The 27,128-nt window shown below is 44.2% G+C and overlaps 1 protein-coding gene across 1 annotated transcript in view; it reads right to left on the reverse strand.

Moving 5' to 3' along the window:
- TSPAN7 (tetraspanin 7) overlaps positions 1-26,712 on the reverse strand; it is a 104,157-nt gene extending 77,445 nt beyond the window's left edge. Inside the window, exon 1 of the mRNA XM_074905335.1 lies at positions 26,543-26,712. Coding sequence (XP_074761436.1) covers positions 26,543-26,623 — 81 coding nt within the window. The 5' untranslated portion in view covers positions 26,624-26,712. The remainder of the gene's footprint in view (positions 1-26,542) is intronic.
- Between the last annotated feature and the right edge of the window lie 416 nt (positions 26,713-27,128).

The following is a 27,128-nucleotide window of genomic DNA, read 5'->3' on the forward strand; positions in this document are numbered from 1 at the left end:
AGCCTCACTTCCCAGTTTCCATTAAAAACAAGTTTACCTACTGCCTCATCAGACGTTCTGCTGACAGCAACATTTTGCTCTGTACACTTCTTTGTAGCCGCAGGGCGTATTAGCCAATTCCTCTGAGTCACTTCTAGCAGTGTCTCACTCTATCAGTAGCACTGATTTGTGTGAGTGCCTGTTTGCTTGGCTGTCCTCCAACAAAACCAGCTTTTCTGACTGAATCTCCTGGTCCCTTTCTGAGCAAATAAGAGTCAGGAAGCTTGTAAAAAGTCTTCTTCTCACTGGGAGAGGCAATCAGGAAAAAAATCTTGGAGACCTTCTTCAGAACTGACTTGGAAGAGGGAAAGCAAAATGGACAGAAATAAGACAGATCCATGTATCTCACTGTAAGAGTCTTAACACCTTTGTCCCTTTATAAAAATCTCAACCTTCCAAATTTGGGAGTGTGTATGGAGTTAACCAGTGCCAATATTGACTGTTGAAAGACATTTCCAGAAAACTTACAACTTTGAAAAGCAGTGGCTAAAGCTATAAAAAGGCATCTTCATGTGCTAACTCAATCCATTAGACACTGGATCAAACATATACCCTGAAGATTTCAACTCCTGTTCTGCTGTTTGGTCACTCTTTTCTCCCCCTCCCACACACAGCCCTTGCTTCCTATGTTGGAAAAAAGATTTACCACTAGCAAATTTTAAGAGCTTTTAAAAAAAATTTGGCTCACGCTTCCCAAGCTAAGCCTTTTGCAAATTCAGATAGACCCTAACATACATCTTTCTTTTTGAGCATCTGCTCTTGCACTGGCCAGCCCTCAGACACAATGGCCCAATTTGTCGAGCAGCCACCATTCAGGTAAAATAATGAGTGTCAACCGCTAAATCAGCAGATGGGAGCAACAGCTCCAAAACACCATTCAGACTGGTCCCTAGGGTTGGGACCCTTCCATCACCCTTGCAAAAGCAAGCCATCTCTTACACACTTACAGTGGGAACTGGTAACAGACATTTAATTGTAATTAACAGTTTGCTGAAGGAAAGGCAGTGGGAGTAGGGCCAGAACACAAAGGAAAGAGACACTTCCCCTCTCTCCTGGGACAGGGAACAAGAAGCAGAGACCTCCAGTGATTTGAAAGAGCAAGCTGTGGCCAGCCAAAGTGGAGTCCTAGTGTAATGGGGGAAAGGTTTCTTGGCCAGAAAAAGCAACCTTAAGAAGTAGGAACTTCCCATCAGACAATGCTAATCCCAAAAGCCCTGATGGCCATGCAGCAGGGACAGTAGGAAGCAATCCCGTCTCTCCTCCATTTTCCCCAGGGCACCCTTTTCATCCTCCACGCCTCAACACCCTGTGAACACTTCGTCCCTGAAGCTATGGGTTTGCTTACTGCATTACCATCAGCAGGAAAATCTGGGTTGTTTATTGTCCCTCTCAGGGAGGACGATACCGTATTAGGAAGATTAAGGTCAGCCTGTGAGCACATGACACTATAATCTCCTACAGGCGCCAAAGGAGCTGTGACAGAGCCGTGGCACGCATCCTTCCCCGGCTCCACACCTGCAGAGAGCTGTCGTGCCAGGCAGCCCCTGTGCAGCTCCCACATGCTCAGGTCGCTCCTTGGGTGCTGCTGGCCAGGGTGTACCTCGCTAGTCACCCGCCATTAACAATGTGGTGATGGCAAAGCTTGCAACCTCCACCCAGAGTCCTGCAGCTCAGCTTCTGGACCACACAGCACAAGCCCATGGGGTCTGCACAACCTCCATGGGCTGCTCGACTTGTCTGCTACCGAACCTCTCTCCTTCCCCAACAAGGCACAGCATTTTGATCAAAATATACCAGCATTGCTTTGACATCCCCTCTGTCTTCCCAGCACCATGTAATATGCTTTTCTATATGTTCTGAACAGCTTATAAACCAAGCTCCTTTTTAAAATGTTAAATCACACTGGGAAAGTCATGAATGATTCCAGTGAAGTGGGAGGAAAAAATCTTTTCTCTTCTGAGAACAGCAACTGTTATGTCCCTCCTGAAGGAATAAACAACCCCTCTGTATGTTTTGGGAGAGCAGGATCAGGACTTTTTAAAACTACTATTATTTACCTCATGAAACTAAAGGTATAATTTAATTGCACCCTGAATAAGACAACTAAACGTGAACCGTAGTTTAAAGCACAGCAGCATCAACAGAAAAAAACCCATTAAACACCAAACCCCCCAAAACTTATTTCTTGCCCAGAATATCACTTTACTGCTGACTCACGGGAGAAATATTACACTATTCTGAACGAGCCTGGTCAGAATAATTTTCTTCAACAGCAAACCAGAATACAAGTTTCTGGATGCTCAACCACTGCAGCTCAGAGCACTTCTAGTATTACACCAGCAAAGCCACAGACTTCCACTTGCATGCTGTCCTGATATGAGGCCTTACAGTGCAAGAACTGCCCGACATGCAGAGCACACACAATGTTGGCAGGCAACACAGTGTCCAGTTACCCACTGCCTGAATCCCCTCGATGCTTGTGGTTGCTTTCTTTGCTAACTGATGGTCCCCATCCTACTTAGATCAACCTCTTCATCATCCCTTCCCCTGCTGCCTCCATTTGCAGGGGAGACTCCAGCCCATAGCTCTCGTGCAGCCAGGGGACTGCAGCACTGATTTTTAGCAAGCATTATCACTTTCACTCTTGTTTCACGGGTGAGCAACAGTTTTCAACACCTGTCTTCCCTTCAAACACTTAATTGCTTGATGTATTGAGAAACTACCTTTTAAAATTATTGCGCAGCTCTGTATCACTAGATCTCCATCTCCCATCAAAATCCGTCATGTACAATCAAGCCAAAGGAATCTTTTATCATGGCATCATAAGGAAAGGAGTAAGATCCCTATGGATTAAGAAAAATGCTCTTAAGCAGCAGAATGGTTGGTACTTTTTGTCTCACCCTTTCTTCTTTAGAGCCAAACACATTTTTTCCAGACCTGCTCGGTACTGATTTTCCACCAGCACTTCAGGTGAGGAAATCACTATGTTCATTCTCAAAACCCCAGACTTACCGCAGATTTTGTACCTAATATAAAGAAGGAAGAAAACAGCCCTCAGTGTGTTTCAAACTAATTGCAAATGCAGTTAATATTTAAATAAGGAAACCTTATTAAGTACATCTTTATATAAAGAAGTCCAACCTGTCATGATTCTCCTTTTCCAATCCCCTTTCCTATTTCTCGTCTTAGCTAGCCAAGCCAGCTGGAAAGATCAGTCCTTGTGATGGAGCACACCAGTTGGTGTGGAAGTGTATGTAAGTAGCCGCTCCACTCCCAAACCACTCCATGTTTCTGAGGGCTTTGGTAAGAAGCTGGGTGTACCAGGTATCTGTTCAGCACCAATCTCAAGGTCAGATTTTCTTTTAAGATCCACTTCTTCCAGAAAATGATGGTTCGCTCTACCAAAGGTAACTCAAAATCCAAGCATTTTCGCTACACACAAAAATATAGGGGTGTCAAATGAGAAAAGGAACTGAGCCCCCTTGGAGAGAATCACAGTGACTGCTGAAATATTAACGAAGCTCTTTATTTGAGAGTCTAAAAAGGACTTTGAATAATGCATTGCAAGCAACGGTACATCAGCAGTGGCTTTTTTATGAGAGAGGCAGCTGGCATTTTAAAAATAGACAACTTTCAACTTGATGGGGGTAGCTTACCAGCGGAGAAAATTATCCACAAATGTACCATCATTTAAGGGAACAAAGCAGATAAACAAGCAGAGCACAAAGAAAGTTTATTAGTGCAAATGTTCTGAAACAGTCTTCTGCTGTCAGCACAAGCTTGCCCACCATAAGTGCCGCTTCACTATTACTGAGCGTTTCAACGTTTTCTGTCCCTTACTTCACCAGAAAATTCTCCTTAAGATACTCCACAATGTGCACAGTCTGGCAAAGATCTAATGATTCGCCCCTGTAAACAAAAGAGATGCTCTGTACCCCCAGGCAACTCATGAATTTCTGAAACATTTTAAAGAATAGGATTATTACTTACATTGCCTTTCTAATTCAATAGAAGAAGTGGGAGAAAATGGCATTGTAATAAGAATGGGCTGGAAAGTAAGACCCTTGGAGCCTGCTCAGCTTACAGCTAACTGGACATGTGGAGTCCTTTCACTTTAGGATTACAATAAAGGCCCCACTCGCACAGCACGAACACCTTTAGCAGCAGCATATTCAACAGCCACATGCAGTGTGGCTACCGAACTGCTTGGCATGTTTGGGGTTTCAGTGTTTATACTTAATAACAGCAATGTGATTGACAACCAAAGATGTTGCTGTAGCTGGCTTTGTGACAAATCCCCCATAAGGTGACATAAGTCCTTGAAGCCAGAGATGTTTTCTAAGTATTCTTGATAGGCGTTCCCTCTTCCTATGCAGCCAGGACATAAAACGCAGCTTTAAAATACAGTTGCACAGGCGTATCCAAAGGCTTGACTCCGGGCGCAAGTGGGCTATGCCTACACATTTACATTGCTAATGGCCAACACCATCTGCACCTTTCCTTTTCAGTGGAAGCACAGTTAATTTCGATGCCACCAAGAGCCACGAGATTACAAAGCTATTTTGGAAAGGGGCTGATGGGAGTTTTGCAGCCACGCAACCAGAGGTTTCCCTGCCCACCCTCACTACCACACCACCTCCCCTCCCTCCTTCCCTCCCTCCCCTCCGATTCTGCTGCAGAGACCAACCTGCAGATAAAGATGGCATGTTGCAAGGCAGCAACAGTGTCTTCCCCTACCTATTCCCAGGGGTTCTTCCATCCCAACACAATCCCCTCTGAGACCCGCTGATCCCACAGACTAGCCTGCCCTCACCCCATTTCCCCCTTTTGCTGTGGGGGCAGCAGTTCCCCATCCCAAGGGATGGGGAGCTGAAGGAGGAGTAGAGGGGCATGCATCAGCCCCACAGCGAAGGCTACATACCAAGTGCTACAACATTTTAGTTACCTGGTGTCATGCACACGCAGTACTCCCACAGTACTGCTATGTTGCTCATCATTGCATGCACACAGGTACTGAGGCAGGCAACTTTAGGCAAAGTGAAATGTCCCAGAAAGCATGTGCACAGGGCAATAAAACAGCATGCCCTGCCAGCCCCATCTCCTCTTCCACCTGCCTGATTTATTCTATCTAGCCACTTATTTATTTTACTAGCCATCAGATAACTGGTTGGTTGCCTCAAGCGTCAGTTTCCCTTTGCCCTTCTCTTCTCCATTAACTTTTACCTTCTTCCTCCATACATCCCCCCTCCCCTCTTTCCATTACCCCACCCTTTCTGCTTTTACATCTTTGCCTGCACAACCAAATGTCGTCAGTTGCTGATGTTCACATTTCACCTGGCTAGAAACAGGCAGCCAAAAGCACTAAAATCCACACTTACTCCTGGTGGGTGAAACCATCTAAAAGAAGAAAAACTCAAAGGAAAGAGGACAAACCCTCGCCCCAAAGGCACTGCATGTTATCATGGCCTGAGTGAAACTCCCAAAATGGCATGAGGGGGTGAGGGGCAGGACCCTCGATGCAGCCAGTCTCCTGATGCTCCCATCCCACACCGAGGGGTAAAAGCGAAGGGTTGCTACCCCACCACAGCTGCCTGACACCCCGAGACCCACAGCCTCGCTGCCTGACACTGCAAGATAACACAAGAGCACAACATGACGCAACCCTGGGCTCGACTTGTTTGTTTTCAAAACGAGTTTTGCCTTGCCTGGGCATGGGAGGAAATATTTTGTCACCACTAACACTGCAGGCAGCCTGGCCGCAACGTCACCTCTGGGGAATACCTGGGTGGTACTCCCGATATCCACACAGCAGGTGACGGTTCATCTGTTCGCAGAGAGACCATGCTGGCCAGGGGGGTTAGCTGCGAATGAGATGGCAAGAAAGCTTTTTAGGGCTCGCAGCCCCATTTGCACTCCCAACATCCCTGTGCGTGCCGGTGCCTTGTCCGATGCCATTCCCTCCTGCATCAGCACACACTGCACCAAAGTTTATGCTTTCGCACTCCCCTTCACACTTTTATTTCCCATTTTTTCACCTCTCCTCACCCTTTCTCCTCCCTTTCTTTAATGCAATGCAGCCTTTTTTTTTTTTTTTTTTCTTTTTTTTCCCCTGCATGCTGTTGAATGTAGGGGGAAAAAAAACCAAGCAAACAAACAACCAACCAAAAAAACCCCAAAGCATCTCAAGGGCAGAGTGGGGAATTGAGTGAGAGGATGAGCAAGGCTGTCCTCCAGGGCGCAGGTGATGAGGAGGGCAGGGCAGGCGGCCGTACTGACTGTACCCAGTAAATAACTGTGGCCTTTGGGAAAGCATTACAAACCCAAGATACAGCTGGCACAGGATGGATTTAGCATGGTCGTGCTATTCAGCACTGGCATAAACCCCCCTTGCCCTGCAGCCAGATCCACTGCCACTGCAGTGCAGCTGCCCTTCCCCATGTTAGCAGCACCCAAAAGGGAGATCCCCCTCCAACATATAACTCTCAAAAAATGCTGAAAAAGGGTAAAATCACAGGGAAAACAGCCTGCAGTGAGTGCTTGGACCCCAAGACTGTACTACAGCCTAAAAGCCCCAGCAGCATTCGGACTCCTGATGAGCTGGGTAGAATTCCAGACAGAGGGAGCCTGCAGAGAGGAAAGCAGGTTCATCTTAAACAAACTAAAAACATGTGAAACCTTTAAACTGGGTGGGGGAAAAAAATAACAAAAAGAGAGAGAGATGATTTCACCAGAAGTTTTTAAATGAAAGGCAATGGGGAAGTACAAAAGCACACAGTGTTTAGGCTGTTGCATTCCCTGTGGACCAGATCATAAAATCTCTGCAGTTTCAAGCTGGGTACAGGACAGGAGCTGGCAGAATGCAGAGGGGGAAAAACAAAGAGAAGTCTGAATAAACTGTCACATTTAAAAAATACTTGGGAAAGTTTGGAACCAGAACACATGTATATACTTGTACATAAGATGGTGGAAGTCTGAAACACGTGATACAGACTAAGGTGGGGGGACTGGAGTGTTTGGTTTTAAATGAGAATGCCAACACACTAGCTGCCCGGTGAAAGGGAGGTAGCAGTAGGGATTCTTTAAAAACAAGCTATTTATTGCCTAGGAAAGAGACTGGACCATATTGGTGGTGAAATAGCACTGCCTTAGCAATGTGATGACCAGAGATATCAGTGGTCATCACAACAGCCAAATAAATCTACTACCCTTCTCCAAAAGAAGGATCCCAAAGCATGGGAGCCTGTCTGAAAGGAAACTGAAGAGAACAGGCAGCCATCAAGGTGAAACATTTGAGGGATGAGGGAAGACCGCTTAAACGTATCTATTAAACGTGGCTACCCTTACATCAAAAGACAAATGCTGCAGGTCTATCCCTCATACCCCACTGACACCCGGGATGTGTGTCACCCCACTGCGCAAGGCTGACAGGCTGATGTCGACTTGCTTCTTGTCCACATCGGGCAAGCTTCATGGGCTGTCTGGGAAGGGACCACTGATGGGACAGAGGGAACCTGCTGGTTAGCCAAAGAGATGTACTAAGAATGGGATAAATGCTTTCTTGCTTTATTCTACCAGAACATAACCTAGAGGCATTAGCAGCAGAGTGAATTTTGAACTTCAGTATCACTTCCAAACACTTCAGTATTATTGCTGTTATTATTATTTAGGTTAGATATACATATGAATACCATTTTATCATTAGGCACTTCACCAACTGTTAACCATTTGTCTTTCTATTCCTGAAGCCAGAAGGCTTGAACATGCAACCCAGATGTGCTGCAGAAACACTGGTAGGTATGTCAGGAGCAAAGACATATAAAACTTCAGTAGTATGGTACTTGTGAGTTAACTAGCACTTCATAAACAAAGTTTCAAAACAACCCATGCTAGAGTATATCTTCTTTTAAATATCTATGTCATCAGAAATCAAGTTACCTAAATTCTTCCCATCTTCTAGATGACTCATCTTTCACATATAGTTTTCTAGAATACAAAGCATAGTAAAATCTTCTGTCTTTACAGGCACCCTCATTTCCTCTTCCTAGTTTGAAATATGCAGTAATAATGTGAAAATCCTCAATGTCTTCCTACAACAGGAACCAACTGCAAACCTTTACATGTTACAGTCATCCTGTGGTTTTCTTACCATTTTCAAAGTCAGGTAAAAAGTTCATGATTCATTGTAACACACCTCACCAGTGAGCTAGAGAAAAGATCAGCAATGGATGGTGTTACAACACCAGTATTCTCCTTCCTAAGCAGGTAATTAGCTGTCTTTTCCTCTAGCAGTGCTTGCCAAGCCCACGCAAAAGGAACCCGCCAATTTCTATCTACCTGCAAAGCTGATTTATGAGGTCAAAGTTTTATTATAAAGATCTTTTTGTCTGTCAACTTGTGATATACACATGGATCTTTGAAAAGGAAAGAAAGGTACTACATTTAAACTCTGGTGTGAAGTTTTGGGAGGAAGGTGGTCCCTAAATTTGGAATTTGTGTAAGCTATGCAGCCCTTAGCATCATTTCTTAGGTAACTTCTCATGTCCATCAAGAAGAGGTATAGCAGCCAGTGTATGAGCAGCAGTGAAACTACTGTACGGCACAACAGGGAGGCATCTTCCTCACCATCCAGCTCCTGATCTCCCTGCTGGAACAAGGAGGAAAAGATCAGGCTCCTGACTGCTATGGGGAGACTTGACCTGGACCAAATTAATTTGTTAATGGCTTTTCACCCCCTCCTTCCTCACCAGGCTGCTAACAAATTAATGAGCTATTTCTCAAGAGCAGAGCTTAAGGAGAGAAGTGCAAGGGAGAGTTGGCATTAAATATGTTGATCCCTTCAGCAGCTTAGGTAGAAAAGCAGGTGCTCCTTCCTTTGCTGTTTTCCACAAGGTATGCCATGACACTCCATCACAGAGCTAACAGAGAATGGGAGAGCCAGAAAAGACTCAGCTGTCACCTCCATTAAGCATAAATGCATTCAACCATTCTGCACAGCCATGTATGCTGGGGCTCCTGGAATAAGTAGAGACAAACTCATCTTTTCTTCCCCTGAAAGACCAACAATGTTTTCTAGTCCTGTCTCTGCAAACAAGACCATGGGTGAAAAAGCAGAGCATGGGACTGGGGTGACCATTTAAGTTCACTGTTCTGAAAATATTCTGCAGCAGTTTTAGCTCCCATAAGAGATGCAAACTTGTCTGAGTTCTTAACCTGGTCAATTCATAAGGGAAAATAAATTCCCGGTAAGAACTCTGTAGCAATTTATCTATACTGTGTTGAGGAATTCTGAATAAACTGAAAAAAAACCCCAACTCACCCACAAAATTTTTTAAAATCCTCTGATTTATTAGATAAATTATAGAATAATTTGCTTCTGGTGAGAAAAAAAAAATTACATATATATATATGAATAACCCATCTCCCCGAACAGCTGAATACCACTTCACTGCACTGCAAAAGCACTCCCATCTGTCTATGAGGTGTCTTCACAAAACCCAGAAGTTCAGACATTGTGGAGAGTTTAGATTAGGGACATCTAGGACACATCTACAGTGCACAACACAGCACTGTGGAGCAGCTGTATGACCAAAACCAACGAAGTCAAATCTGTGTATCCCTGGTCTGCAGCCAGTGAGCTTTTGAGAAGCAGGGAAGAGTCCACCTTTATTCATGACCACATTACTTCCATGACCCAGGTACCTCCAAGCAGTACTACACTGTGCTAGGAAGACAGGTCTAGCTGAGACATAGCTCCACTGCCTTTACAAAGAATGGCTTTGCAGTCCTGATTCCTTTCAAGTTTGGACCTTCTTTATATTTGAGCTGGTTTCTGCCAAACTAAGAGCCTAGCACAGTATTACTCTCAGAAGGCTGTACCCAGAAATAGGATTTTGCAGATGTATCACACAAAGACCATGTGGTTGGCTTGCATATGCCCAAGATGGAAATGTTCCTAAAGCAGATGACAGAGGCTACTTTTCTTTAGACAGAATGAGCATTGAAACGACCTTCCAGCTTCAGGCCAATGAGGTGAAAGTGAAAGGATAAGGAAAAGTCTGTTAAACATGGTTGGTTTTGTGACAGCATTGACCAGGGGACTCACATCATACTAAAGAAGGGCTTTTAGTCCACCATGAAGAGAACCACTCTGACTTTCTAGTGCTGAACATATGCAGAAGAGTCTTGCTACCACAAGCAGGCAGGTTGGGAAGAAATCTGACTGAACCAGAGATCTTTATGGTGGAATCCTGTGACCACCTGGAAGAGAAATTTCTGAAATACCTCAGCCCCTTCCTTGGAAACTCAGCAGAAGGCAGTATGGTCACTAGAGTCCTGAGAGCTATTCATTTCTACAAGCTGAAATGACTGCTTCAAGGCAACTGACCTTCTATGGAAGAAAACAAGTTCACAAACACAGAACAGCACAAAGAAGGCTTTAATTACCTTTGAGATTACTTTAACACCAAATGAGGCAAAAGATGCTTTAAATGAAGCAAAGGCAGTTTCCAAAATAAGAAGTCCTGTGTTACTTTGGCAAGAGGCTCCAGATGTACCACTTGTATCTCTCTATTTCTCGAATGATTATACAAGCTTCTAAGTGAGCCCATGCAGACTCAACAAGTGTGTGTACATGGGGCAGGGGCAGAGGAGGAGTTTTTCACTACCTTACTTGGTTTCCTCTTCTCTCCCAGGGCAATTCATCATGGATCTTTTCGTAACACACTGGCAACCTTTTCTGCTTATGCTAAAAAGACACATGTCAAGACAGCAGGAACTCTTGTCATTGCAGTGATGCAGCACTTAGGAAAGTGCAACTTTCATAAGCTAAGTTGTGAGACAAATGCTTCCAGGCCAGGCTGAGAAGTGTCTTCCCCTTTGCTGAGCTGCCCAAAGATAAGGTCTCACCCTGACAGGATTAGGTCATCTTCCACGTCTTTCTCTGGGCACTTGTAATGTGTTTTATCTACTACCAGTTATTATCCTATCGTTGAGAAAAGAAGTCAGAATATTACATCATCCCATGGTTGGCATAAGCTCTAGTTACCTTACATGAAGCAAGGACTGATTAGACTCTGTCCATCTGGGGGGAAGGAGAAGGATTTAAGTTCAGAACTGTGGCAGGGGAAGAAATTAATTAAGTATTACTTTCTAAACTAGATTGGCATGGGAAGCTCCTAGGACAAAAACAACCACAAAAAAACCCCAAACCCACAAAGCGAAAATTTTCCCATGTCTGATGGGGAATTTTTCAGTAAGAAGTTTCTCCCATTTTTATTCATGTGAAAAGGGGCAGTTTCATGCCTCCTAGATACATGGTTTCTTAGTGTCAAGAAGAAACAGATATCAATATATACGGTGAAAGCCCTCTGAAAGGCCTGATCTACCAAGTCATAATCACATGACCACATCTAGGATCTCTTGGCCTTTGCCTGACGGTGCCTTGAGAAACATCCAACATAATACAGTATACAAAGCAAGCTGTAATTTCAGTGGTTGTGGCTAAGCCTTAGCCACCTTAGCAGAAACAAAGATTTACCTCCACAGGCTATGTTTAAGATCACAGGTCTCTTCATGCACGCTTTTTCCCTGACCCCTTAAGAGATGTGCCTATTGCTACAGATGAAAACCAAGCCGCAGTGTGGAGGATGCTGCCAGCCCAGTGTTAAGAGACAGTCCCAGAATAGGAGCTCTGCAAGGCAGCCACTTTCTGACACACATCCCCTTCTCCTCGTTGGTCTTTCGCCCATCATAGTACCTAAGCATTTTAGTGCAGGAGTAAAGCTAGTGTTGGAAAAACTGGTCTGAAATGTCTACAACTAATTCTGCTTTTCCTCCTTCAGTTTTGCATTTGTTACTACATTTTAAGGCCATCCTGTGGTAGAGCATACATGGAAGAAAAATTACATAATGGAACTGGATGCTCTCTTCCGTATACTTTCTCACACAGTACTTTTGATTATAGGATAAGCCCCCAAAAAAGGAGAAAACCAGCAAGCACAGCGATTTTATCCAAGAAGGGGTATAATTTCTATATTATTGATATAGCCCAACACGAACCACATACGTTATTTTTCAGGTATGCCAAGACTTGGAATAAAGAATACCCAAAATCAGATTTCCTCAATTCCAGTGCCAGCTGTGCTCCCTCCTGGGAAACATTTATGATGCAATCCAAAACACATATGCACGTAACACTGGCTCCTACCCCTATGATCTTTCCTGTCCTAGCTAGCATGGGCCATCTGTTACTGCTTAGCAGGCAGCTCCACTAGATACTAGACTGATACTACTTACATGAAAAGGATAAAATAAACTGCCAACAAAAATGGCATTAAGAAGTCTTTCCTAAGCAACTCATAATTTGCCATCTGAAAACTGTAATTTAAACTGCACCAAATAAGGGGATAAAAGATACCAAATCATGAACTAAGCCACAGGCCTGTCTCTGTCTGTACACGATACCACTTATGGAGAAGAAGTGAAAAACAAAAATCATGCTGTAGCTTACCTGAAAATTCTCTTTTTTTAGGTAGCAAGGTCCAGGAATGCCAGAGAAATTAATGACCCTTTGCTGAGTCCCCGCTGAGACCTTTCCCCTCTCGTTCACCAGGCCATTCAAGAGGATAAGACCAAGGCAGTGGTGACTGCTCTGAACTACTCTCCTCTGCTCTCAGCCTGACCAGCTGAGCAATGGCCATTACAAAAGACATTAAGATAAAATTGCACAGGAATCCATCAGAAGAAAACCAGCCTGCCATTCACCCAAACCCACTCAGATTCAAGATGCACACTAAGAGGAATGGTCATTTCTTTCCATGAGCCGTCCCCACCTACATCCACCAAACAACAAAATACACCTTACTCTACATCTAGTGAAAAAACTTAATTTAACTCTGACAGAAAACCAAGGGCAACCAGCATTAACTTCTTCCAGAAGGGCCTCACTGGGGTGTGGGAGAAAGCACAGACCTACAGTACAGGCTACAAAAGAGACTCTCAGCATGAACAAACTCCCTTTTTGAAGAAATCACCAAACTAAATGTTTCTTCTGAGCAGTAGGTTACCTGAAACGCTTATCCTCACAACGTGCCTTAAATGGCAGCTTGGGAAGCCCACTCTGTCCTTACCAACACAACTCAGGCTCATCCCTAGTGGGTGCTAGTGCACTTCTCCTGCACTCAAGCAGACTCCTCGGAGCTTCCATCCCCATGTGGACTGTACTCTGTAGCTGTCCGATTAAAATTTAGCAAATAAAACTGCTAATAAGTCTTCACAGCTGTCATTGCATCCACTGCACGAGTAAATTAGAGGGAAGTCCTTCTTCAGTTAAGGAGTCAGTCCAATTATTAGGACCACTTGACAATTTCACTCAGAAAATCTGGCAGAATTCACAAATCACAAAATTCTGCATACTGGTCTTTAACCAGAGCTCCATGTTAGCAAAATCTTTCTCCGTATCTTCACGGCCACAGCAGGGTAAAAGTAAGCAAACTAGTTTGTACTGGAGGTCAACATTTAAACTTGATCCTATTTGCCACACTTTGTACACACCACGGAGATAACACACGATGGAGATAACAGATCACTGACACTTAGCATGAAGAGGATGAGGACATTCTTAAGTAGGCCCACTGAGTTTTCTTCCTTTGGAATAAGCATGTCAGCATGCTTGCTCTCCAGACAGATGATCTTTCAAAACAGAGGTAGATATCAATCAGCGGAAATGTGCACTTATTTCCTTGAAGGAAAATTATCCCCCCTATGCTCTGCATGAGTGGAAATTATTTTTTTCTCACAAAAGGGCTTGCCTGATCTATGAAGTCAGGAAAGTTGCCTGGGTCATTCGCAGCTATGGAAGCCCACTCACCTGGGTGTCCTGCTGTCATACACCAGCATCTCTGCTCCCTCTCCCACAACACTGGGCAACCTGAAACGCTTTTTGCAGTCCAGTGTGTGTGCAACTTCATAATAAAGCATCATGGCCTACCAATTTCATAGTTCAGATACAGCCAGCTGCTCCATCCAATAATCGCTTTCCACAAGCAGTATTCATTAGACTTCTCAGAAATAATTCCATACTCTACAAGCTACCTTAACACAGGTAAAATGCAATTTTTATTTCAGCTTGCTATTCCTGCAGTTGAAGTAAGATGTCAAAGTGAGTGCTAAAAAGTAATCATTATTACAGTCATGGACTTAAAATAACTGATTCACAGCTGTGCCAAATTTGACCAAACTGTTCCTCAGACATATGGCTTGACTTGCATCAGTGTCTCAGTCTATAAAATGGGCATGTCAACTATTATTTTTTAAGGACTACCACTGGTAAATAAATCTGAAGATTTAGTTTTCCCATATGTAATTACATAATGTTTCTTAAGAACAACAGTATTTGAAGAACGGAGAAAACATAATACACAACTGTCAATGTAAAAAAACACCACCTTGTCAACATACAGGGAGCTGCTAGGCTCCATTTTTTTCTGAATTTACTCCAAACAACGTGCACTCTGCCATGCCCTCTGATGCTGGCCATAATACTCAGCGTTTATTCATCCACCAGCTGACTCACGTGTGATCTCATCAACATATCTACAGATCGAGCCTTTTGCTTTCACTTTCTTTAGTTTAGGCTTTGTTTTTATAGAAGTTGAAAGATTTTAAATGCAATTCTACCTCCTTTGGGGTCCCTCTAACTTCAGTGAACCACCATACTGGAGGAAAGCACATCTTCTTGAGGAATGACATTCTGCTGCAAAATCAAAGATCAACCAAAGCAAGTCTAGAGACAGAAGGCAGAACTTAACAAGTCTTCTGTCTTGACAGAGGAAGGAAAAAAGGTTTATCCAGCACAAAAATGAGTGATAAACCCTCCCAATCCCAACTCTATGGGAATTCTGTGGGATCCAAGCCAGAACAACCTTCTGTTTCACCAAACCTGAATATTAAGCACGAGTGTTTCAAAAACAATCAGATGGATGCATAAGACAGTCTAGTCATATATGGTTCCCACCGATTTTAAGCAGAGCAAGATGACTTTGCAAGATACATTTCGTATGGACAAAGCACAGTCCACCCACATGTACTCATCAGCCTCAGCTGATTTAATTCTTCTTAAAATGTCTTTTTATATCATACCCTTTTTCTTACCAGTATTGCACTAACATATGATATAGAGCAATTATGCTTTCAGAAGGCAAATGTTACTGCCACACAGACTTGGGCTTGGGTCCACAACTGATTGGCTGCTGAATGGTACTATAAGAAAAACTGGTTAAGTGTCTGTTTCTCACTCATGAGTTGGCTCTTATTTTTATATCATTAATAGCTTGATTGATTGCCTAGGAGCAAAGACTTAGCATGAAATTCTTCTTGATATCCTTCAGACTTAGAGGTCTGCCATTTTACATATTTTACATATTCACTGGTGCTGGAAGAAATAGGAAGTCTTTCTGGTCTAACATCTGGCATGAAACTGCAAAGCCAAGCACTTCATTAAATTAAAAGAATAAATCAACTAAGTGGTCGTGGCACAGTTATATTCTTGATTATTTGGGGATTGCACTAGGAATCTAGTGCAGTCTAGGAAACAGCCCATCTCCTTGCTTTTATACTGGATATATTTCAGGGTACAGGGGTTAATCCTGTCCAGTCCCCTGGCAATCTGAGGTTAGTAAACGAGGGGGGAGGGAACACTTTAAATCTGATACTTCTGTTAAAAAATAGCTATGGTGCAGCATGCTCAGGTTTCCATAGGACAGGGACCAGGTTTGTTTTGTGTTAAAGAGCACCTGTTTCTCTGCATAAGTAGTACAAGCTTATCATGCCAGCTCACTGAATCTGAGGCAACTTTTCCATATAATTTTGAACAATTTCACTAGCTGAAAATTCTCTCTCCCACAGATGTACCTATTTTAAGTACAACCATCTTCCACGTCAGAAAGCAACTAGCTGTTGCTTACAAAACACAGAACTCCTGGAAGTGGGAGGTTTATTTTTGTTGCTGGTTTCAGTTGAAAATAATGCAATTGCTGGATGAAATATTCATTTATTACCACACTGGTTGGTCCAGCACATCTCCTGCAGCTTGTAATTTCACAGGTAGGCAAGCACAGCGGGACAGCCCACCCCACATCCAGGGCAGACCCCAGCAGTGTTCTCGCCCAGATGGGCAGCTGCTGGTTGACCCCCATTTGCAGGAGGGACCACCTCGATGGGGCAAAGACCAATGGTCCTGTCTTGCATGCTGCTCTGGTGAGCACGCTGGTAAGCATGGCCAAGGGTGGGTGAGCTCAGCACCACACGGGGGGACAGAAGGCACTGAGTTGCCTGTTCCACGCTGGGAGGATGCTCAGCAAAAGCATCACTTCGAAGGAGGGAGATCAAAGGAGAAAGATTTAAACAGGAGTATTTTTCCATAGGAAAGTATTTGCTTACAAGGCCATGGGCAAAGGCAAGAGTTGCCCCATCCTGCCAGCAAGAGTTTGCACAAAGAACCTGTGCATACTCAGTAAATACAGCAAGGTCTTGCTGCCTCCTAGAAAGGCTGTATGCATCCCCAGTCTTACTGCCATGACAAAAATAAACCTGTAATGTTGTCACCATGAACTACATTTTTATTCTTTTTGAAAGGTGTGACCTTCCATTAGTAAATCCTGATCCAATCCCTTTGCATCACCCCCTGCTTTATGAGAACAGGAAGCAAGGAATACACTGGGGCTTGGCTTGTATGTTCCAGGAAATAATATTGAAATACTCCTGACAGCCAGCTCCCTGACATCTTGAGGTCCTGTCTCTTTCTTCAGGTGTTTTTAAACTGTACTCGTGTGCAAAAAAACCCTAAAGTCTGCAGGTGATGCACAGATGGTCTGTAAGTTGTTCTGGGACAAGAGAGATCAATTTAAACCTCTAGGTCATTTGACCTGCATAATTTAACTCAGCAGTTTTTCCTGAAGTATACTGGAAAGAGAAACTCTATGCCAGATAATATACAAGATGGTTTCAACTATCTAGTAACTGCAAATCAGGTCTGCTTCAACTGACTCGAAGACGTAGCTATACAACAAAGCAGATCTAACATAGTATTAACGATCTGTAAACCAAGAGGAATTAAAAAATATATCTCTAAACAGTAATATCAGTTGCTGGCTTCCTATAATACATTATTTTACAGGTAAATTGAATCACAGTCTGTCTGCAATCACTGCATGCCGCAGAGCAGTAAGTCCTACATCCAACACAGGGCAGCTGCTGCACAGGCAGTAAAAATGATCCCAGCAACGAGATGCAGCCATCAGGGAGAGCATCAAGGTACTAAGGGTAACCTATCTGTATTTCTGTTTCCTCTTTGTTTTCAAAGGAAAACGAAAGCGACAGGCATTTAATTATGTTATCATTCCAAGCCTAATTAGAGCCAGTTAGATGTTAAGTACTATTGAAGTGAACCTCATACGGAAGGATTGAGTTTCCACCTTTTAATCTTTCTCCTTCTGTTAATACCCACCTGGAAAGTGTCCTCTCTTTTATCTTAACCTATTCTTGAAAGAATAAAAGACACAACTTTCCTGGCAGATTTCTGGTGTTTTGATTGTCTTTTGATGCAGTGGTTGCAACAGCAAGTTGTAATGAAAATGCTTTGGAGAAAACTCCCAGGGAACACAAGAGAAATCATGGGACCTTCCTCCCCTCCCCTCCACCACAGGAAATTTGCAGCAGTCTTTCAATCTCAAATAGCTTTCAGAATTGATCTGCACATGTTTCCATAAACTGTATACAATGTCCTCTGCATTTTCTTTGGTGAGGTCAGAGTAGAACAACACCAGGCAAGCTGCACACTGTCATGTGTCTTTAGGTTATCTTCTAACGTGGATAAAAATCTCAGTCCAGGCGTACATCCTCGCAGACAGCATGGGCCTGCTGACCCTGGGGTCCCCACCTTTGCTACACACTTTCAACTCTGGTTGGGCCCCAAGCCCCAGATATGACTTTGATGCCAACAGACTCTACAGATACACAAAAGGGCAAGCCTTCATTCTGCCTAATTGGATGGATTCAACACATGCCATGATACAACCTATGATGTCATAAACTGGCCTTAATTTTCAAGTCCAGCTGCAAAAAAGAATGTTGATGTTACCTGGCATATTCAGGAAATCCTTCTTTCCTTGAAAACTTCATTTTTTTTAGGTTTTCCTGAATTACAGAGAGTTTCCATCCCCGAGCAGACTACCTCCAGGAAAAATTTCAGGTTTTGATACAGCTCCCATTTATTTTTAGAAACATACAAAATGAGCACTTTTTCATATTCTGTTGCCAAAAATGCTGAAAGGAATTTTCTAAACACTTCAAAGTTGTTGCCAGATGGAGGCCAACCCATTGGAAACTCCGTCCAAATGATAAATGTTTTTAAAACTTACCAAAGGATTAAATTAGCATGGTCTAGCTGAAACTTCAGCTGCAGGGAATGTACCTAGGTCCTTGCAATAAGAATAATTTCTCATGTGCTGGGGGTGAGCTGTAAACAGACTTTGCTGGTGGCATTCAGTGCAAGTTTCTGTTCCCATGTACTATATTCTCTGAAGCAGTACCTCTAATCTGGCCAGGAACAAGACCCTGAAGAACTTGTTCACTTCACTAGTAACTTCAATCCTGTGGCATCAGCAGGTCTGAGCTGCTCATTTCTGTTCAAAGGCTTTAAGGCACTGAGTGGTTATAAGGGTCATGCAACAGAGGCTTCTTCACTTCCCAGTTTTAAGGAAATGTAAGTGCTCCTCTTCCTACGATGTTTACAGGGTTTTGCCCTCTTCTCTCTTCTCCTCCTCTGCTGCACCATATACACACTCCAACCTTTTCCTTAGGTCTGCTCCCAAGATTCACAGACTTTTGCAGATGAAGTCCATCACCTCATTATTCTCACATCACATTCTCCTAGCAAATAAAGTCTTTAAAAAAACCTGCTTGAATATAAAAAAAAGAACATTTCAACCTGATACATCCAAATCCTCATGCAGCCCAACACAAACCCAATCTTTTCTCAAAGCTCACAGCAAATAACTCCCAGAAATAAATGATGCCAAGACACAGTTTCAGCCCTCTGCCTAGCTTGGGCTGCTCCACAGAGTCCTCTTGCCTTGTGGTGCATCCAGCCTGCCCTCCAGGAGGGTGTCACTGTGAGCATCACATAGTGACCAGCCACCATCTGAACTCAGCATGGCAATTCAGGGAGATGGAGAAACTAAGAAACAGAGAGGAAAGTGGAGTTGCTTCCTTTAAGGATTTTAGCACTGTCTCCAGAACCATATAGATGAAAAAAGAACATCTGGAAAACATCTTGCAAAACACTACATGGAAATTACAGCAAAATTAATATTAACGACATCACTTCCATTCTTTTATTACAGCTCCTAAAAATCCTGTGGCCTACTCCCAGAGCTCAAAGAACCAGCTCAGCTATGAAATAACGATAATCCAGTAAGACATGAGTGTGCCATGCTTCAGAGTCCCTTTAGGACAAGAGAAATTTTAATGCTTCCCTCTCATAACCCAGAACTGTTATAAAGACAGAACATATAAGCCATCTGCCCACCACAGTGAAAGAGCTAAGATGGAAAGAGGCCTGGTCTACTGATGTGAAGGATCTATTCTCCAAGAGATGATTAAATGCTAATTAAAAGTCATGAACCTAAAGAAATAAATTATGCAAATAAAAATGGCTTTATACTAACTGTCATTTACTCTCTGTACTCACCTCTGGAGTCTTGTATTTTATTCTAAAGATTCACATAGGTTTTCAAGACACAGGTCAACAGGATTTTCACCCACAGATCTGGTGGATGCAGAACAGATTCAGTACTAAAGTAAAGCTGGTGTCTCTGTAACAAGTATCATTGGACTTAAAGAGCACATGAAAGATTGAAGGAGATAGTTCTGCAAGCTCACATGCACAAAGAGCTTTTCTAGATACTCACCTATTAACTCATTGGCACATAAATTTGTAGGACAGTTGCAACAATCGAAGAAACGATGATAAAAATCCAGAGGTGGAGACAGCTAACAGTACCAGGTAACCTAATTTACCTCCCTGACAACACAGATAATTGATAAGTAGTCACATAATCAGAGATAAAATCCGATTTTTTGATCCATTTTAAATTCCCTTGGTTTAGCTATGATAATTGCCTCAGTTTCCTTGATGAGCAAGGCTGGTATGAACCAGTATCCAAGAAAATGGACTCTATTGCCTTTTCAACAGAAAAGTGCTAACAAAGACTCCTCAGAACCCTTCCCTAGAATTTGTATTTACACTATTTAGGCCACACAGCAGGTTGCTTAGAGCAGGAGTGAACGCTAAACAGCTAAAGTGTTTACTACACACACAGCGGTACTCCACCACACCCCTATCCATCACCTGTGGAAGAGCAAGGACTTCTGCCACTTACATTGTTTTATGAATGCATCCTGTCTTCCCAAAAATAACTGAAACACTTCAGGTTCATCCACTATCCCTCTTCACCAGTCCAAACTGACCTGTTAATGTGAAAAAGTTACCATCCCCAAACTAGAGAACTGTCCAGAAACAAACTCCATTGTAGCAGGTTTCTCATCAAGACATAATCATGATTACACAAACAGCAAGAAAAGGAGCATTTAACCAACAGCAAAGTCAATTACTCCCTTAAATGACAATGTGTGTGTGCGTACAATGTGTACAATGCTAATTTGTACCATACACACACAATTTTCAGAACATGAACGGGCGTCAACAAGGCAAAAACTAACTACACCAACTTGCCAACTCCTCTGCTCCAAAATACACAAGCTGACTACACTTGTAAACCCAGTTCCCTGCCAAGGAGGAGAACAGCATGAGATCCGCACGATGTCTGAAGGCACAACTGACGCCACACGGCAGCTTTCCCCCCATGCCATCTCACCCACAGGTGGCCGGGAGGGCAGTCAGGGACAGCCCCACACCTCCTCCCAGCACACCTGCGAGAAACAGCCCAGCATTTGCAACGCAGCACAAGTAGAAGTCATGGCTTTATCCTCTCTTTACTCAAGTTTACCAGAGCTGCTATGCTGGCATGGGTCTCCTCCATTAGGACTGTCATTAAGGAGGTTTTATATCACAGCTGTGATAAAAACAAAAAAAAGCCCACCAAAAACCCCACAAAAGTAAGCCATGTGGGGTAAGTACCCCAACAGGGAATTTAGAAAACTGACGCTGGAGCTATGTTTTTAAACACCATCTAGCTTCTCTCTTTTTTTTTTTTTTTTTTTTTTAAATTTAGTTATTTATTTAGCCAACAGAATTCACCTTGGGCTATGCTCACAAGAGAACACCGCTATCTTTAATCTTTCATGTATGTCATTATGAGAACAGAACGGGCAGCAACTGACTTAAGGAGGCAACTGCATGAGGTTTGTGCCTAAGCAATGGAGCACTTCAAATCCATCATGATGGAGATATTGTGCATTTTTGAGAGTGTAATTTTTCTGAATTTCAGGTAACTTAAGAACAGACAATAAGATCTCTCTGCAAAAATATAGCAATAATGACTTTGCAGTCAATGGAACCACCAAAAGATAGAGCAATTTAAGCCACATGGGAAAGCTAAAACATTTCTCAAAGTATTTCCCTTAAAACTGTCTTCTAACATATATTAACAAAATTTAAAACAAAAAACATAAGCATGGTAAGTAAGAGATATTATAAAAAACAGACACATGCAGAAACCAATGCAGAAAGAAGTTCTGGAAAGGAGTTCTGAGGCAAAAAGCAGTAATTTCAGCAACCCAGCTGGACATTCATAGTGAAGATGACTAATGCCACTAGTAACTCAAAAGGACAGGCAAATTTAATCCATATTATAATGCACAGCTCAAACGGCTGCATTTGAAGATGGGTCAGCAGTTCAGCCATAAATTTGTGTTACAGAGCAGGCCACCGCGCTTGCTCTTTGTTTCATGCACTTCCCAGAAAAAGGCTTTGTGAGCTTCCTAAACGGTGGGCGAATGCGACCTCCGCTGTACCACTGCAGCGTGAGGACTGGGAGCTGCCCACCCCGATGCCTCAGCCATTCCTAGCCCGCCCCCACCGACCTCCTTTCAAGGGAAGCCTGAGAGAAGGGGGAGATGGGGGACTGCTTGTCCAAAGCAGACACCAGCTCTCCCCATGCCCCCCTGTGCCAGAGGGATCCTGACTCGTCCTTCATGGAGCCATCTTAAGACCACTTGAGCCATCCATGCTGGTGACACCAGATTCCCACAGCCATCAGAGGAACTGGCTGAAAGAAGACGAATGATACGGAAACATGCAATTTCAAGCTGTTTTAAAATCACAGCGCCAGCTGTAGCCTCGCAACCAAGCGACTCTTACCTGTCGCACCGCCCTCAGGTTCACGGCTCTCCTGCCCTCTGCTAACCTCCAAGGGGTTGTACCAGGATGCACAGGTCCATTTTCCAAGTGATAAAAACTTCTAAAACTAAACCACTAGTATTGCAAATAGGTATCTTAGTTCTGATTTTATCACATAGTAAAAGACAAGCCAAGTTCCAAGAACCAAACTTAGTTTCCAAAACATCGATCTTGGTCAGAAGATGCTCTTCAGATCAGTGATTCTCCTTGGAAAAATATCTGAATGGAAACTCTGCTTACACACTTTTATTGCATTAACAGCACAAAAGCCCCATTCCAGAAGGACAGCACACACAGCGTGCTCATTTGAGTGCCAGGTGTCTCAAAGGGCCTAAAATTGGAAGCTAATCACTTTGCCATGGTGCCTGTTTAGGGCAACAACAAGCTTTGCATGGAAGATGAAACACATTTTCTGCAGCCCTATAACTTTTAGAACCAGCGCATGTACCCTTAAAACTCCCTCTCAAAACACAGAGTCAGGCTGTTATATATTATATTGATAACAAAATATATTTCAAAGCCTACAATGAAATATTAAGTATGCAAGCATATTAAGACATAAGATCACTGAAGAACTAGATAAGTATAAGGTACTGAGGTGTGTTTAAATGTTTCACTTCCCTATGAAAAATTCACTTTGAATTCTGATCCAAAATTCACCTTCCCTTAAAAACAAGACAGGTTATATCTTGGATTCCTATGCAAGCAAGCAATTTATGATACCCAAAAGGAAAAAAAAAAAAAAAAAAAAGCTAACAGCCAAGCAGTGCTTTTATTGCCTTTTTTTAATCTACTAGTTCCAAACCAGATGCATTCAGTACAGAATTCTGATTAGGAAAAAAACGGCTGTTGAATTTTTATTACTACGTCCCTTAAGGACCAAAAGCGGTAACCCTAGGCATTTAATGTGTACTATGAATAACAATACATATGAGCACATAAAAAGCTTGTTATCTCTGTTTATGGAATTTTTTTACCATGTTGATACATTTACGGAAAGAAGTTGGGAAGTGCGGTGAGGAGGAGAAGAGGAAGCTATCAAAATAACAAATACCATTAAATAAAACCTATTTGGAAGGGAGCAAGCTGCGCAGTATGAAATTTGAATGAACCATGTCTCTTCATTACCACCCTGCAGCTCCCATGTAGTCAGTGGAGCCTCATTTAATGCTTATACTAAAAGCCTTCATCTACATATATCTCACCCATTGATACAAATGCAATTCATGTTTAACCCTGACAAATAATCACTCATGATAGGAATGTTCTGCGTACACAGATTTTCTTTTTTTATAAACAATGTAAACACAGATAAGTCCTTCTGGATATTTCAGAACAGCTCACTGGATTCAAAGAAGCATCTTCTCTCCCCGTTCACTCACATCAGAATCCATAACCACCTGGCCAGATATCAGAAGGGTTTTCACCACATACCTCCCTGTCACAGGATGACTTTCCTCCATGTGTTATACTGCAACTCCATCCCCACTGCTAGAAAAAACCTGTACAAACTGCAGCTAAGCAACACAGGGCTTTCTCCTTCAGAAATAAGCTTACAATCTCTCCAAAAAATGTGTGGAAGCCATCAGAATAAAATTCTACAAACCAGCCATTTGTGGCACTGGCATGGTTTCCTTCTGGTATTTAGATAAGTCCAAGAAACCATTTTTTTAAATAGTTCCTTCTGTATTTTCAGCTCTGAGAATTCACAGGGACCGAATTTGAGTTACGCTGACTCTGGAGCCAAAATCTTGCGAGAGTACAAAGGGCATCCCAGAAAATAAGAGAGGAGGGTTGAGACAACTCTGCACATCCCTCAGCTCTCAAACTTGCCTGTAAAAAGGAAACAAGGATATGGCCAGATTGCATGTTTCTGCTTTACTCATGGCAATAGGTGCAGCCTGCTCCAATTTATACTAAATGGGTTGATTCAAAGCCCAGAAAGGGGCCAAAAATGTCAATTAGCTTTTGTTCTCCTGTGCTATAAGGAAGAACAACTGACAAAGACTTAGGGTCTGCTGTCAACTGCTCCGGACCTTTACCAAGACCTTTGTTGTCTTCTCCCACTGAGAGCTGTCTAGGTGGCCCTAGGTTGGTTCCTTGTGAAACCAGATGCAACAGCAAGCATGATGGAAAAGAAATTCATTCTCTTTTGCTCATGGTTAAAGGATTCTGTCTCCAACCATTTATTTTCTTCTTCCTTTTCCAGGCTCAAGGAAGAGGACAGATGAACGCTCTGACAGCTGTTGAGTGTTAAGTAACTGGAAGAGCCACACTAGTGGGCAATGCCCTTGGAGAAGACTGGGACACACGGGAGCCTGACAGTCAGTTCAGAGGAAAAGAATTTGCACTGGAGCACCCCACCAGCACAGATGCATTGCTGTAGCCCACACCAGAGCTCAGATGTGTTATTTACCCTACGAGGTCTCAGCTGTCAACCTGGCCTGGCATCACGACAGCCTACGGCGCAAATGCCCTTAGCCAGCTGCTTGGCTCAATGTACAATTCTCTCTTTTTTAATGAGATTAGCATTTGTGAAATGTGCTAGCTCAACGGGCATGCTGACTTAAGTCCTCTCTTTATTCAGGCTACAGCAGATACAGCGGTCGCTTTTAAAAAAGACGCAATTTGAAAAAGATACCATGAATTTACCAGAGCTCCTGCAGTTGCTCATTAATCACAGAAAGAAGAGGGGTTTCTTAAAGATCTCTTGAGAACAGAGGACTGGAAAGGACGAATCTTGAAACTGTGGCAAGTGTATAAACTTAGCAACCTACCTCCTTGAGACTAGCATGAAGGATCTACTTGCCAACAAAAAAACAACAGACGATTCCAGCTTCCTATCCATTTCAGTCATCAAACACATCTGCTGCGGTTACCACCAAAATTGTTAAAAAAAAAAGGGGGGGGGGGAGGTAGGGGGGTGTCTGTTAAATGCCGGGGGTGGTGGGGTCAGTAACACAGCAGTACTGCCGTAAGTATGGATTATCGAAATGACTTTTGATTATGCTTTTTTTTAAAAAAAAAAAGAAAAAGAAAGTTAAAGTTGAAACAGTTAAAGTCATATGTTCACTATCAAGATGTAAAACGTTATTGCCATGAATAAGCAATTCTTTGTTTAGAATGCATTTTTAAGCAGAATGATGAAAATTTGAGTTGCTCAGTCTCAGAGACGCTTCTCACAGCATAAAGCTATTAAAACGACAATACACAATCCAGCTTCCCTTGCTAGGAAGTGACAAATTCGCTTCAGTGTACTGTATCAATGATGTGCAGATTACGGTCTCTAACAGCACACAGTGGGGCCATTATCGTATGTTGTCACCATGTACCATTAAAAGGTCTTTAATCTGTAGATTGCCGCCACAAGCCGCTGCTCATGCCAGGGATCTGCTGAGTAACAGGCCGGGACGCTGCGAAAACCTCCAGCCCCCGGGGTCGCCTGAAAAACCCGGCTCCCCGTCAGTCAATCACTGCAACTCAATTAATGTATCTGGGTCACAAAAATGGTTTACGGGAGCCTGAGCCGGGTTACGAAACGCAGCGCGGCGGATACACCGGGCGGCGGTGGAGATCAGCGCCCAGGTAAAGGCCGGGGGGGGTGGTTCGGGGAGCGGGCACGGGGGCTGCACCCCGCCGGGCCCCGCAGCGGGCCGGGGATGCGGCCGGCAGCGGGGTGACGGGCGGCGGGGCCGCCCCGCAGTCCCCATTCCCCGCTCAGCCGGCCGGGGGGGCGGCAGGGAGGGGGCGGCCATCGCGGCGGCGGGGGAGACCCCTGCAACTTCCCCGCGGGGGTATCTGACCGCCGCAAGAAGAGGCAAAAAAATTTATTATTTTCTATATACGTGTGCGCATCTCCCGGTCTCTCTCTCTCTCTGTGTATGCACACACGTATCTTCCGGCATCGACAGGGCTCCGTCCCCGCACGGCACATCGGTGCCAGCCCGGCGGAGCCGCGCTGCGGAGCCCCTGCGCCCGCCGCCCGCCCCGGGCAGGTGGGGGCCACGGCCGCCGTAGGGGTGCCGGGCCCTGCCCGTGGACCGGCCGGTGTCCGCGCCGCGCCCCGCCGCGCCGCGCCGCACTCACCCAGAAGACGAAGGAGTAGATGATGAGGAGGGTTTTCAGACACGTTATCACGGGTTTGGTCTCCATTCTCCTCGATGCCATAATACTGAGATCCCGGCTGCAGGCTGGGCGCGGGAGGAGGAGGAGGAGGGAGGGAGGAGGGAGGGAGGGAGGGAGGAGGAGGAGGGAGGGGAGGCGGGCGGAGGGAGGGAGGTGAGCTCAGCGCCGGGCTCGCCCCGCCGCTCGCCCCGGCCCGGCTCACCGCGCCGCCCGCCGCCGCCCGCAGACCGCCCCGCCGCCAGGGGGCGCTGCCCGCGGGCGGCCGCTCAAGGGGGCGCGGGGGCGCTGCGGGGCCCGGGGAGGGGGCGGGCGCGCTGTAACTTCATCTGCCCCCAGACGAAGTGAAATACACCCCCACACACCCCTCCTCCCTCCTGGCCACCCCTTTTTCTTGTGAAGATGCTCACAGGGATTACTTGTCCTGCTCAGGGGCTTGGGGAGATGGGCCTGGAAAGTCGGAGCTGGACGGGGAATTGCCCGCATGGGAGAAAATGGCTTTCAGTGTCGTGATGAAAAACAGTGTTCCTGTTCAAGCTGCAAGGATCTG

The sequence above is a fragment of the Athene noctua genome, chromosome 1, assembly GCF_965140245.1.
Source record: "Athene noctua chromosome 1, bAthNoc1.hap1.1, whole genome shotgun sequence".
In the NCBI taxonomy this organism is placed as follows: Eukaryota; Metazoa; Chordata; class Aves; order Strigiformes; family Strigidae; genus Athene; species Athene noctua.